The 15000-nt window shown below is 40.3% G+C and overlaps 2 protein-coding genes across 2 annotated transcripts in view; one reads left to right on the top strand and one right to left on the bottom strand.

The window, feature by feature from the left end:
• LOC138040119 (matrilin-3-like) overlaps positions 1-2485 on the top strand; it is a 10415-nt gene extending 7930 nt beyond the window's left edge. The window contains exons 3-5 of the mRNA XM_068885904.1: positions 840-1115; positions 1641-1884; positions 2352-2485. Of these exons, the coding sequence (XP_068742005.1) occupies positions 840-1115; positions 1641-1884; positions 2352-2419 (588 nt within the window). The 3' untranslated portion in view covers positions 2420-2485. The remainder of the gene's footprint in view (positions 1-839; positions 1116-1640; positions 1885-2351) is intronic.
• LOC138053126 (uncharacterized) lies at positions 2231-6814 on the bottom strand. The gene is made up of 4 exons (XM_068899802.1): positions 6651-6814; positions 5630-5797; positions 3211-3539; positions 2231-2990 (listed from the first exon to the last, which is right to left on the bottom strand). The coding sequence occupies exons 1-4, from the start codon at positions 6715-6717 to the stop codon at positions 2748-2750; spliced, it is 807 nt and encodes a 268-aa protein (XP_068755903.1). The 5' UTR covers positions 6718-6814; the 3' UTR covers positions 2231-2747.
• Between the last annotated feature and the right edge of the window lie 8186 nt (positions 6815-15000).

The raw sequence follows: 15000 nt of genomic DNA, 5'->3' as shown, positions 1-15000 counted from the left end.
GAGATCATGAAGATGAACCTCTATCTCCCATACTTAGCCTTGCAGTCAACCCTTTCCCGAATAGATTCATTTATTAAACGCCTTCCTTGGGAGATTTAGCACGCCCACTGTTGTAAAAGCCAATCAAAACCGTGAACCGTCTTTCCCGGTAACTGGGCTACTTAAAGTTCATAGGGAAATTTTCCATTCCGGTCACCGAGATCTCGGAAACTCGACCGAATCATGGTTTCGAATCATGATTTCGAATCCCTTTCGCCTACGATCGAAACGTTCATTCTCCCAACTACTGCCAAGAGTTCTTTGTTGGGTAGTCATGAGAATTTGGTGTTACATCAAGATCACACCTCTTAAGCTGATAATAATCGTCATTCTCAATACCTTTCTGACTGACATTTCATTGAAATTGTGAGAAAAAATAAAGTATTGGTCACTCCTGGGAGTCAAAGCCTAATCTGCTGAGATTTCCGAAAAGTTTAAGTTGGCTCTGAATTGACTCCCATCAGAATGATAATTATTACTCTACAATAAAAATGGGGCTCACCGAGTTCATTTTTGAGATATAAGCAAGTAAAGACGAAACATAGGGTGTTTTCGAGAGCGTTCATGTTGCCATGGTAACTTACTACTACATGATAATAGTGGACTCATTTTGGTGTTTCAAATGGTACCATAACATTGCTGTCACGTGTTACAGTATAGTAGTAATAACTCTTCTAATAAGAAGGTCTCTTAAAAGTGGTTAAACTGGTTCCAGCCACCTCAAGTTGCTTACTCTAACTGCGATGATTTTTCTAACTTTCATTTCCAAGAGAGATTAACGTGAATCTTTTTTATCCAAGGTTTTAAACTTCGCCAACGCTTTGGTGGATTTTTTCAATGTGGGTCCTGCTGGTAGAAGAGTTGGCGTAATAACCTATGGCGCAGACGCGAATGTAGCGATGGACTTCAACTCATTACAAGGGAGTAATCTCTCGTCTGACAATGTGAAAGATCTGATCAATGATTTAAAGCCAACGGGAGGCCCTCGTTTCATTGACAAGGCGCTTAAGTTGGCGAATAGTCGACTTTTTACTCACGATGCGAGAATGAGAGACGGCCATGATGATATCTTGAAGGTTTGTTGATTCTTAATTAAAACGAGTGAATTCCTGAATCTCATAGGAATCTTGGATTGCAACATCGTGAATCTATTTCTTTCGAGAACGTTGTGAATATAAGTGTGCGCGGCCAACGTTTGAAAAAAACGTTTCCCTTTTTTTTTTTGCACTTGTACGTGTTCGTTGCCGTTAAAGTAAAATAGGACATTCCCACGTCTTGTTCCAGTTTGAATTTGTAGTCGAATCGGTAGAGCAACGATGATCTAACCCGGAGATCATTACTTCCACCTTCGTCAGACTTTTTCTGGGCCCTTGTGTGGGCCCTTCATTTCAGTGCCATTATATGAGAAACTGGGTACAACATAGAATCAGCCGATTTGGTGTTACAAACCTGAAGAAGCAGTCTTTGCGATGCCGGTGCAATTCTCTCTACCAACTGAGCTATGAAGCCACTCCGTCAGATGGGAGCAAGTCATTTTGTAGGGCTCATTTGTGTCCTGTGAAAGGACTGGTGAACGAAATAAATGTATGTATTTCTTTCAGATTATTATCCTGTTAACCGCTGGGAAACAAACAACTGAACAAGGTAGTTTCACGCCATTGAGTGAGGCATCGAAACCCTTACTGGACAAAGGCGTCGGCATCTATGTGGTGGGCGTTGGTTCGAAAGAAAACATCGACATCAACGAGTTGGTTCAAATTTCGGGCAGGAAGGAGAACGTTCTGACATCGAAAATGTTTAAAGACCTGGTGATGTTAGCAGAAGACCTTGCCAAAGTCATATGTGGTGAGGAAACATTATCGAGTAAATGTAATGATTTTCCAAGCAAAATTCAAGAGGTTTTCAAAAGTGTGGTTAAGTTGGGGCAAGAAACTTAAATCAACGTCAATTCATCGTATACAAAAATTTAGTTTCATCAACGGAGTTAATAATGTAAATTGGCCACCGTACAGAGATTCTAACAGAGATTCGTACAGAGCTTTTAGAATCTCTGTACGGTGGCCAATTTACATTATCAACTCCGTTGATAAAACCAAATTTTTGTATACTACTTCCCCACCGACGCAGCACCACAGTTTTTCTTTAGAAACGACCCCCTTCGTCAATTCATCGTAGTTAATTATAATCAGAGTTGTGACTTTCACTATTTTATAATCATCATTCGGATCAGCATAACTTTAGTTTTTCCTCTCCGGCTAGCTATGTTTGCAAAGGCTCCCATCGTGGCTAACGTCTACCTTTTCATTCTTTAGGTATGAAGATTATTGAAGTAAGTGCTTTAACTTATTTTCTAGCATTTTGTATCCTTTATATCGCGTGATTTCATGATATGGAAGGCAATATGCATGTTTGACGTCCAGTAACTCGCGACGAGCGCATTACTGGTCGGATTCCTGCACAGATCAAGTTTTTTTTGGTTTTTTCTACTACCAGAAAAAAACACGCCAATCACTGAGATACCTTTTGTTTCGACAAGAGGATAGATATTAACACTTTTAAGTTAACAGGAGCTGGCAGATTGTGCAAGGCCAATAAAAAGTTATTTTTCAGACCGATTCAAGTTGGGCGCGAGGTAAGTAAATTACAAGACCTGTCGGATTATTTCAAGTTTGGAGAATCAATAAAAGTTGTTGTTTTAGTGGATTATTTTACAAGTCGCATGGTTTTTTCCCCAGTGTTTTCAAGCTCGCTAGCATCTCGGTATCAACACCCGGCCAAACGTAGATGTCACTTGAAGCGATTGCCATTAGGTTGGGCAAATTCAGACGATCGTCCATGTAAATCGCAACACTTTCCATTAGTACGCCGGAGTCTTTCAATTCCTGGACAGTTGCTTCCATCAGAGAACCCTCTTCTTGGTCAAAATTGGCATTTGTTATGACAAGAAGAACCTGAAAAAGAGCACAAAAATATTAGCTTTTTAATGCCGGATCGTCGTGGTCTGCTTGAGTCAAAGATTATCTTGTTGCTGCAATATACATTAGAAAGGGGCGCTCGTGAAAATTTGTCAACTGGGAAACATAAGGCCCTTTTACTGTTGCGTTCTCGGATGCGGATTATTTCTCACCGCATTGATGTCTTAATTTCCTCACTGCAAGCTTCGTAACGCACCTTAATGGCATCCGACCGTCCCCCGTTGGCCTCTTTAAACATGTTTTTGGCCATCTGCAGTCCCGTAAGAAGCGATCCGTTCCGTTTTTGAGGTCCAATGTCGTTAACCAAGCTAAAAATATTCTTCCTGTTCATTTTGTGGCCTTTCAGCGTGTCGGTGAAATTCAACAGTATTTTGCATCTCTCGCCAATCGTGCCTAAGGAGATGTGAGTGCCAGTTTTCGAGATGGACGTGTTTTTAGTGATGTCTTTGATCATTTTCCTCACTCGTGGCCAAACATCTTCGTGGTTTTCAAACAGGATTCCGAGATCAAGTGGTGCTTTACACCCTGAAAAGAAATGAAGAAATAACATATCAAGTGCCTCACAAGGGAAATTAAGCAAGAGATAAAAGCAAGAGCTAAAAGCGGGACGCTGTAAACTCATTTGGCTCAGACCAGTATAATATTACTTCACAAAACCAGGAGCTTATCAAGGTGACCCTCTATATCCCATACTTGGCCAAGGAATCAACCTTTTCCCGAGTAGATCAGATTTATTTATAGAATTCCTCTCTTGGGAGATTCAGCATGCGCACTGTTGTCTTAAAAGCCAATCAAAACAAAGCTATTGATCTCAGTGACATGATAATTTTGGCGGGAAAAATCTGTTTCTATAAACAAATTTACTTGGGAACGGGTTGACTCAAGGAATTAGTATAGGAAATCGCACGACCTCGAGTACAATTCGTGCTTAATGGTTACGAGTGATTTTGCACGAGCCTTTAGGCAATTTGAAAACTTTGAAAACCACGAGTACCTATTAATCACGAATTGTACGAGAAGGTCGTGCGATTTTTATTTATAGTATACTCAACAAAATTACGATCAACCAATCAGAACGTGATGGGCTTTGTATGTATCTCCTCCGATCGGTTCGTGTTTACTTCAGAAACCTTTGAAGCTCTTCGGTCCAACGTCGGAAATAATCGAAAGACTTCGGTTGAACCTCGGACGCCTTCTAAATGCTTCGTGTCAACTTCGGAAATATCCGGACGTCTTCCGGTCCACTTCGGGAATATTCGGACGTCTTCGGGTCAACTTCGGAAAAAAGTTCGGAAGTCTTCGGGTGCTTTATGGTTTTCGGAAAACTTCGTGCAAACTTCGGAAAGAAAACGAATTGGTACTCCTGGAGAGTACAATTTGGAATTCATTTGTACTCCTCTCGGTCAATCAGAATTCAGTAATTTTGCTGAGTGTACTTTAAGTGGAGATAGAGGGTCCGCTTGATGAGCTCCTGACAAAACGTTATAAAAATCACTCACGTCTCACGTCTTGGTTGCGACGAAGTGCCAACGCTAAAAATGCCAGCTTTTCGATCTCCTTAGGCTCGGGGCAATTTACTTTTATATTGTCAGTTAATACTTCCTAATTTTCGTGTTTCAAATTCGCAACGACGCAGCACCACAAATTCTAACCATTAGCTACTTTCGTTCTGAAGTTATTTAGCGCGCGCGTGGGTGATTGTACAAAGAAGACGGAAGGAAGATTTAAGCAAAGACGACGGATACGGCAACGACAACGCCACAAAGCAAGAATATGATTGGTTAAAAAGGGAAAAAATACTCTTGCTGCACGTGCAGCACGAATCTCAGTGCATGTCTTGCCGTACTTCACAAAACGTCAACGTGAAATCACCCAATTTTATGTTTTGGCGAGTGCATATAACAATAAACCATTCATTTTCTATTTTTTGCTTTAAAACCGTTCGCACCCACTCAGTTACGGATAGTTCGCCCGTAGTGTACAATATGAACAAGACGGAATAATCGCGAGATACTTGCAATAGCGCTAAGTTGCATTTTGAAGTGACGTTTTCGTTGACGTTCCCGTTTCACGGTTATGCCACATTTGCTGTTTTTAGGTCAAAAACGGATAAAAATCAAAATAAGTACTTTAGTTCACACGTACGGCATTCCTGACAACCCAGTGACAAGATATGAAATATATTCATGGCACAAAGAGGTGTTCTTATTTAATTTTTGGTGTCTTTCTGAAGACACTGTCTCCAAACTTGAAAAAAGCTGGCCAGTTTGTTCAAGTTTCGATCCATTTTTATCCGTTCCATCCTTGGCTTCAAACAACAAAAAATATCTTCACTGCACTTCAGTGGTTATTGGCAACAAAAGTACAGCATTATTTTTCGGGTTTCATTGATGCAAGGACGTTAAGTGTTTTGAAGTTTGACTGAAAATAGCGTGACAATGCCGCTTTAATTATATGAATCCCTGGCTTTAAAGGCGAAGTTCATACTAAATGGCTCTAGTCATCGCATAAGTACTTTTCCTTTTCCAACTAACTGAACCCGCAAATGCGCCAAATACAGTCTGTATAACACGGACAAAATGTGCAACCTTCTTAACTTAACCAGAAGAACTTACATGTTCTGTAATGGATAGGAGCAACACATTTTCTATCGCAGCCTTGCTGACAGCACTTGAGAGACTTCCCACAACCCTCATCATCGTAGCATTCCGAAGATTGGCCGGCAAAAAACAATCCCTCAGAAAGAGACAGGCAATTGACAGATGGTCTCTCGTATGGACAGCCTGTCGAAAACGATAACAACGAGTTACGTAGTTAAATTTATACAGAGAACAAGGAAAACAAATTTTGCGTATGTCTCTTTGATAGGAGTACAATAAATACACGACTTGGAGTCACCGTGGTTTGGCAAATGTTTAACGTCCAAGTCTTGTACTTCTGTAAAATTGTTTTAATGAATCCTTGGATAAGGTGTCCGTCAAACAAATGGCAAACCGTTAATAATCGCACAATGCATTCCTGCAGTACTGACATTATCAAACCTGTCAGAACATCTCAGTTCCTGAAGACTGGGAGGAGTGTTTTGCGAGGTCTTTTAGAAACAGTATTCCGCAGTTCGGGCAAATTCTACGCACACACACGAAAACCTGACTCTTGTTACATTGCTTGCGTGCTGCAGCATGGGCGTTTTGCGAAGGAGCTCTCTCTATCTGCCTAATTCCATTGCACAGCATGACTGCGCCTCAAGCCATTTTCCCTCCAATTCCTAAGCTGCTAGGAAACATGATATTCACTCGCATCATGCTGTTCTCTATAAAATACCTTGCAAATGAATGTAAAATACTAAAGCACGAGCTTATAACTAATTTGGAGGGAAAAAAAGGCGCACTTATTCAAGTTAACTTTAATATCGAGCAACGCCTTTTACAAGTAGGTCCAGCAATGTAGGGAAGTTAAACTTTGTTGTGGGTTTTTATGATAATTTGTTCTAGGTTCTAGGTTGTTCCAGGTTGTTAGCCTCAGTCATTTTCTGGCGGTCGAATAGGAGAGAAAATTGGTTGATGAATAAAAGCTCTAGCGTTGTTGTAGGTAGCCACATGAAAACAAGAGACAAAAAGTATGAAACGATACACATACCGCCCAATCCGTTGCCTCGGGATTCAAAAACGAGATACGCAAACAACAATATCACGATCTTCATCATCTGTTTCTTTAAGGAGTTACTTGTTATTCACCGGGTTGTTAATTTTAGTTCCTGCGCAACTTGGGTCTTCTGAGTCTACGCTGAGAGCCGTTCAAGCTTTTACCTTATATCAATGACAGGTAGGATTGAGTAACAATCTTTCACTGGGTTCGATCAGAGTAAAGCTGCTTATCTCATTTGGTAAAGGTCGATGAGGGGAGAGTTCGGGGGGGGGGGGGGAAGAGGGTCGGTTAACGGGCGCAACACAATGGTGGCAAATTTGGTTGAGCTAGGGAGAATTATTCGACCGGTTAACTGCGGAGTAAATGGGAGTCAAACAGTCACTTATCTAGAAAGAAAGATTGGAGAGAAGCCTCAGTTTTCCATATTGTACACTTGACCGTGGTTTTGCAATCTCTTGTCAGACTTGAAGACTGAAGAGGAGATTGCGCTCTGCAAATACTGGAACACCAGAATATGCATAGCGCCATGTGAAAGGCCTGGGGGGCCGTTTCCCGAAAGTTCCGAAACTTTACGGGTCATTTTCGGGTGTCACAATTCCCTTTGTATCTCAAGAACGGAGAGAATTTAATTCGTCAAACCTCTCAGTTCTTTTTCTTTTTGTTAACTTTCACAGATGACTTTTCTGCACCCCCCCCCCCCCCCACCTCTTCCATCGTCCATCCCCCACACCTCCAAATTTCCAACGACTCCAAAATGATTGGCGCTAAACGACGCTCCTGCAACATCACGATAAGTGAGTAATAAATCACGAGTGTAGCGCGCCAATTTCTGCTGATAAGTTAAGTGTCATTAGTTCACTACGACACGCTATCGACACTTAAAACCTATTTCATTACCCTTAGAGTCTTGCAATACCATTTCTAACAAAGCAATTGTTTTTAAAACAAAAGAATCTAGAAATGATGTTGAACTAATTATAAAAAGGAAGGTCCTTCGAGGAGAAATTAAATAACAGAGATCGCCTCATCGAAAAATCGAGAAAAATAACAAAAAAAAAAACAGTTTTTCTTATCTTATCCTATCTTGACCAGAGATGACCCAAGAGTTTCGCGTAGAAACAAAGATAACGGATCTAATCAATGCTCCTTTGTTATAGAACGCAGATTTGGTTATTTAGTGATGCATTGTATTTCGACTGGCTGAATAGCCTGCGAACAGGCTCCCAGCGAGAGCGAAAAAAATTCGGCGAGCGAAGCGTGAATCCGCGAGCGAAGCGAGTGAGACACTCCCTCATCACCAGACCGCTCTCGCCTCATCCCACTCGCCCTAGACTACACTCGGCTAACTCGCCCTAAACCCAAGCGGGAGCCTGTCCGCAGGCTACTGGCTGAACCAACCTTTTTCACGTACAAGGACAGTTTACATTAGCTGTATTGCTTCTGTGTACGTGTTCTATGTTTTAAATGTCCTAATTTCTCTCCTTTGTTCTGTTTAAATTATAAATGTGTTTTTTTTCCTTTCCTCGTTCAACCATGTCTCTCCCTCAATTGCAGGATTATTCTTAATTGCCAATTTCTTTCAAGTGAAGTATTATCGTTCATTTTGACACTATAAGCTTGATAGGGATCATGGCAAATGAACATATTTCTTTTAAAATCCGAATCCTAACGTCTGGACTCGCAGGACCTGGGAACGTGTAAATAATAACCCCTTCACTTAACCGCTAGACTACCACATCACTAACTGCGAGGACGTCATTTTTTAAGGATGTCAATATTTTTTTCTTCTAAAAGTGCCGCTGTAAACGTGTATTAACACCCGCTAAGAACCAAGCTTACACAGTGAAAAATGTCGGTTACCAAACTTCAAGAGAAAGCTAACCATTTTAAAATCAAGCTTCAGCGATGATTTTATATATATAGTAAATAGTTCTGGTAAATAATCGGCACTTTTTCTAGTCATTTGATTTTCATGGCTAAGTGCATAAAAACAGTTCTATCAAAGTGGGTGCTCCGAGTTCAAATCCTGTTCAAGGGCTGCTTTTATTTTTTTTCTCTTTATTTGCTAGCTACCACAAGTCCTGGACCAGAGTGATCAAAATGGAGGATAATACTTAATTAAGGCAAATAGACCACTTATTCAGTCCAAAACAAAGACATCATGGAACTTGGGGAAGAATCGAAACAACTTGCATTTTTGTAGAAAGCCAATATCCAATGTAACTTTGTTGAAACGTGAAAGATCTCTTTCGTAATTTCTAACCAATTTAAGCGTTTCTTGGCCATACCGCTCGAAGGTAACATCATAATACTTTTGTCCTTTGGCCATTTCAATTTCAACAGGAAAAGAAAACAAACAGCGGTTACAAACATTTTCATTTTATACTTGACGTTTCGTATGTTGCAGCATCCATCATCAGAAGTGACGGTTTAAAACTGTTACACAGAATTTTAAAAAACTAGAGCGAGGAACTGGTGACTAGTTAAAAAGTGTGATAACAAAATCGTAACTTCCGGTAGTCGATTCTTCCGGAAAGAAATTAATTAATAAAGAAAAAGCTTCTCACTACCAATGTTTTCATTTAGAGAGGGGGTTTTAAGTCACTGATTAATAGCGTTTCTTTAATTTTACATTGCATGTCGGACTTTCCCAGTTGCGAGGATTTCAAAATGGTCCCATTTGATGTTATGACCGGTAGAAATAGTATGGTCTGCAACAGCAGAGGCGTAGCCGACTTGTGTAAGAGCTTTGAAATGCTCGGACTTCCTGTCATGCAATCTTCTTTTTGTTTTGCCGATGTAGAAGGAATCACAGTCCCAACAACTGGCTTTGTATACTATTTTTGATCTTTGAGAACGACTGAAACGATCTTTGTAGGGAAAAAAAAGACTTAATCCTGCAAGTGTTTTGAAAAATAACCCTAAGATTGACACAGCCATAAAACTTACTAATACAAAGATTTAACACGTCGAGTAAGAGCTTCACTTTGAAAGCCCAAAAAAGGCAAGACAAGAATGATATCTTTCTTAGGAACAGTGGTGGCAGGTTCAGCACCTGTTTTTTTGTTCTGTTCAAAACATCATTAATGTTGTAACAAAGGAACGCCTCTTGGGTCAAAAACCATTTTGAAGGAGGAGGGGTTAGTGCGATCGAAGAGAGTCGACTGTCAAAGGAAGAACTCGAGCAGATGCGTAAGCAGCGATTAGGTGAGGGTGCGGATTAAATTATTTTTATACGTTCTAGGAGTGAAAGAGTCCCACTTGGTGTAGAGGCCAGTGATGAAAGTTGTTTTGCGATGTACTGTTGTTGTGAAATTGTTGAGATTGCGGCTTAATGCGGACATTCTAAAAATGGGAATCTCCTGGTTTTCTGCAAGTTCCATTGTAAATTTGATGGTAGGATGTCTGGTGTTAAGAAAATGCAAGAAAACTGGCCGCAGTGGCTTCACTGTCGAAAAAAAGAAAATGTGTGCATCCACATATCTCAACCAAATGGAGGGACGAGAATATTACATTAGCCAACCATTTCTGTGCAAAGTCACACATGAAAATGTTAAGATAATACTGGGCTCTAGCGGCGACCTTTGCAACGCCATTCGATTTGGTCTTAATAATGACATCAAATACCAAAGTGGCTTTTCTTCGTTGCAAACTCGAGCAAGGTTTTGAGGACATGTCGCGGTAAGGCAGGGAGGGTCAGGAAAGAGAGTATAAACTTGGAAAGACAAATTTCTATTGGTCTTCGTCGAAGGTGGAACGTTCGTGAATAAGGAACACACGTCAAAAGAGCACATTATTTCATTGTTGTGTTGATGAGTCTTCGCCCAATACACAAAAGAGAAGGCGTCCATGATAGTGAATTGGTTGGTGGAGATCGGTTAAGGACATCAACAAGAAAAAAGAGGCAAGATGATAGTTGTATGTGGAACTGAGGAGGGACAATCGGGCGAAAGGGGCAACCAGTTTTGTGGACTTTAGGAAGACCATAAAGAAAACCAGCAGATAGATCCACAAGGAAGGATTTTTCTAAATGTAGCTTCATCAATTTGACAATCTCGCTTGAGGTTACGAAGATAGGAAATCAAGGGACTGTTCTCCCTAGACTGGTTGGGTTTGTGTGACAACAACTTAAATTTCGTTCCACGGGAACTCAAACTGTTTCATTTTTTTGCTGCGGTAAATCATGTCTGGTGAAAAACCCCCCCCCCCCCAAAAAATTACAACACCATTTCCTTTGTCAGGTTTAGTAATAATAATAGAAGTATCATTGCGCAAATCATTAAGAGCCATCCATTCTTCCTTACTTAGAATTCCGCTTTTGTGTAGACTAATCATAAGAGTAGATGTAACTGTAAGAAGCATTTTTGAGTTGAACATTTCATATCGGTCTTGGTCCTCACTTGTTAATGAAGGAACCCCAAAACCAATAAGATCACGGTTAGAGCATGTTCAAAAGCGCATTTTCCGCTTACTCCGTCAACAGCTTTCGGTGGGAGACAGAAACGCAAGGCCCCTGCCAAAACCATTTTTTCAGCCTCTGTCAAAGCCCGATGCGGAATAATTGAAGATCACACTGTCATAGCTCAAATTCGAAAACTGGGGATACCCTATACCATATCTGCGCTTCAAATTATTGAATTTCCGTTCAAGTTTTGAGACAACACCGCCGATCTTTAATCCTTCGACGGTTTTTGCTTCTTTAATCGAGGGGAGCGGATGGTTGGCTTAAAATCCCAGTGGAGACAAAACAGTCTTCAGGGTGGACCAGAGATGGCATTGTCTTTACAGACATCATATGTTTGCGGCGTAGAATTGTCTTCTGCTTAATTTCGAAACGATAACAAGTCCTCCTTGAATCGGCGACAGGCTTTCGTATCATGAAATTCGCGTCTACTGAGCGTGAATCAAGGAACTTGGGGAAGAATCGAAACTACTTGCCTTTTTGTAGTCTGCCAATATCCAATGTAACTTTGTTGAAACGTGAAAGATCTCTTTCGTAATTTCTAACCAATTTAAGCGTTTCTTGGCCATACCGCTCGAAGGTAACATCATAAATACTTTTGTCCTTTGGCCATTTCAATTTCAACAGGAAAAGAAAACAAACAGCGGTTACAAAACATTTTCATTTTATACTTGACGTTTCGTATGTTGCAGCATACATCATCAGAAGTGACGGTTAAAAACTGTTTACACAGAATTTTAAAAAACTAGAGCGAGGAACTGGTGACTAGTTAAAAAGTGTGATAACAAAATCGTAACTTCCGGTAGTCGATTCTTCCGGAAGAAATTAATAAAGAAAAAGCTTCTCACTACCAATGTTTTCATTGAGAGAGGGTTTTAAGTCACTGATTAATAGCGTTTCTTTAATTTTACATTGCATGTCGGACTTCCCAGTTGCGAGGATTTTCAAAATGGGTCCCATTTGATGTTTATGACCGGTAGAAATTGTATGGTCTGCAACAGCAGAGGCGTAGCCGACTTGTGTAAGAGCTTTGAAATGCTCGGACTTCCTGTCATGCAATCTTCTTTTTGTTTTGCCGATGTAGAAGGAATCACAGTCCCAACAACTGGCTTTGTATACTATTTTTGATCTTTGAGAACGACTGAAACGATCTTTGTAGGGAAAAAAAGACTTAAAAAGAGTTTGCAACGAAGAAAAGCCACTTTGTATTTGATGGTCATTATTACGACCAAATCGATGGCGTTGCAATGGGGTCTCCGCTAGGCCCAGTATTAGCTAACATTTTCATGTGTGACTTTGAACAGAAATGGTTGGCTAATGTAGATTCTCGTCCCTCCATTTGGTTTAGATATGTGGATGACACATTTTCTTTGTTCGACAGTGAAGCCACTGCGGCCAGTTTTCTGCATTTTCTTAACACCAGACATCCTAACATCAAATTTACAATGGAACTTGAAGAAAACCAGGAGATTCCATTTTTAGATGTCCGCATTAAGCGCAATCTCAACAATTTCACAACAACAGTACATCGCAAAACAACTTTCACTGGCCTCTACACCAAGTGGGACTCTTTCACTCCTAGAAAGTATAAAATAAATTTAATCCGCACCCTCACCTATCGCTGCTTACGCATCTGCTCGAGTTCTTCCTTGTTACAGTCGACTCTCTTCGATCTCAAGAACACTCTCCTTCAAAATGGTTACCCAAGAGGCGTCCTTTGTTACAACATTAATGATGTTTTGAACAGACAAAAAAACAGGTCTGCTGAACCTGCCACCACTGTTCCTAAGAAAGATATCATTCTTGTCTTGCCTTTTTTGGGCTTTCAAAGTGAAGCTCTTACTCGACGTGTTAAATCTTGTATTAGTAAGTTTTATGGCTGTGTCAATCTTAGGGTTATTTTTCAAAACACTTGCAGGATTAAGTCTTTTTTTCCCTACAAAGATCGTTTCAGTCGTTCTCAAAGATCAAAAATAGTATACAAAGCCAGTTGTTGGGACTGTGATTCCTTCTACATCGGCAAAACAAAAAGAAGATTGCATGACAGGAAGTCCGAGCATTTCAAAGCTCTTACACAAGTCGGCTACGCCTCTGCTGTTGCAGACCATACAATTTCTACCGGTCATAACATCAAATGGGACCATTTTGAAATCCTCGCAACTGGGAAGTCCGACATGCAATGTAAAATTAAAGAAACGCTATTAATCAGTGACTTAAAACCCTCTCTCAATGAAAACATTGGTAGTGAGAAGCTTTTTCTTTATTAATTTCTTCCGGAAGAATCGACTACCGGAAGTTACGATTTTGTTATCACACTTTTTAACTAGTCACCAGTTCCTCGCTCTAGTTTTTTAAAATTCTGTGTAACAGTTTTTAACCGTCACTTCTGATGATGTATGCTGCAACATACGAAACGTCAAGTATAAAATGAAAATGTTTGTAACCGCTGTTTGTTTTCTTTTCCTGTTGAAATTGAAATGGCCAAAGGACAAAAGTATTTATGATGTTACCTTCGAGCGGTATGGCCAAGAAACGCTTAAATTGGTTAGAAATTACGAAAGAGATCTTTCACGTTTCAACAAAGTTACATGGATATTGGCTTTCTACAAAAAGACATCATCACGAGGCTCTGGGGAATAAACGCATACACATCCTTATATTTATTCCCCAGAGCCTCGAGATGATGTCTTTTGTTTAGGACTGAATTTTAATATATCGAAATTGGTCTATTGTGGGTGAACATTGCAACTTTATACAGCGAGCGCGAACTGGGGAGAGCGACAAAACCACCGATTAGGTGGGGAGTGGAGGGGCGGGAGAAAAATAGTGAATTCTCCCCGCCGAAACTCCTCCACTCCCCAACCACTCGGTAATTTCGTCGCTCACCCATGTTCGCGCTCGCTGTTTAAAACAAAGATGGCGGCCATTTGTGCTCAAAACGTTCTCACCCATGAATTCGCGATTATCATGAATTGTTAACTTGCTTTCAATTCACAATTATCGTAAATTTTGGACACTGTGCCCCAGGACTTGTGGAAGCAGAGAAAACAAGGAAATCAAAAAAGATACCCCGGGCGCGGATTGGATTTGAACACGGAAGTTTTACTCTATAGGAACCGCTTCTTTCCGCTTTACCACTGACGATCAAAAAAACATTTTTCAAGTCTACCATAGAATATTGCAGAGCCTCTCTAAAACTCACTAGAGGATGAAAAAGTGTTTAAAAAATTGTGCCTAAAGAGCTAGTGGTGCGGTGGTGGTTTGTATTTTGGGAGAGTTTATCAATTGATTGATTAGTTTATACTTTTAAATTTTGTACAATTTTATTCTTTTACATTAGTACACACGTACACGTTTTCAAGAGCACTTAAAGTGCCTATGAAACAAAAAATAACTAAGGCCTATTTGAAAGATCTTCTGAAGAAAGGAAACATGGTGTTCTCATTTTGAAAATATCTCATATCATTGGAGAGATATTAAGGTTTTTGTGTTTAAACTGATGACGTCATCAGTGGTTCCAAGGGTAACACAAAATCTAAAATATCCTTGGAAATATTGCCGCAGTTCTCTTCAAACTTGGCACTGATAATGTTTATCAGTGAGCACATAAATTGACACCCATTGTACCGTTGCCATGGCAACCGTTTTGTCTCCAGATCAAGGTTGTGGGGAACTAGTGTTTCCGCTTTTTGTCTCAACCAAACATCATTCACACTCAATGAGTTGATTAGGAGATCTACAGCAACATGGACTCTATGTGTGTTTTGAGCAGGACTGTCTGTCTTGCTTGATTTGAGAGGAAATTGAGAAACTTTATTTATAACCAAAAGGGACTGGAGACAAAAGTGTTGCCATGGTTACGTCATACTCTGCACCATC

Source organism: Montipora capricornis, chromosome 1 (genome assembly GCF_036669925.1).
Source record: "Montipora capricornis isolate CH-2021 chromosome 1, ASM3666992v2, whole genome shotgun sequence".
Taxonomy (NCBI): domain Eukaryota; kingdom Metazoa; phylum Cnidaria; class Anthozoa; order Scleractinia; family Acroporidae; genus Montipora; species Montipora capricornis.
This window is presented reverse-complemented; position numbering and strand designations above follow the sequence as displayed.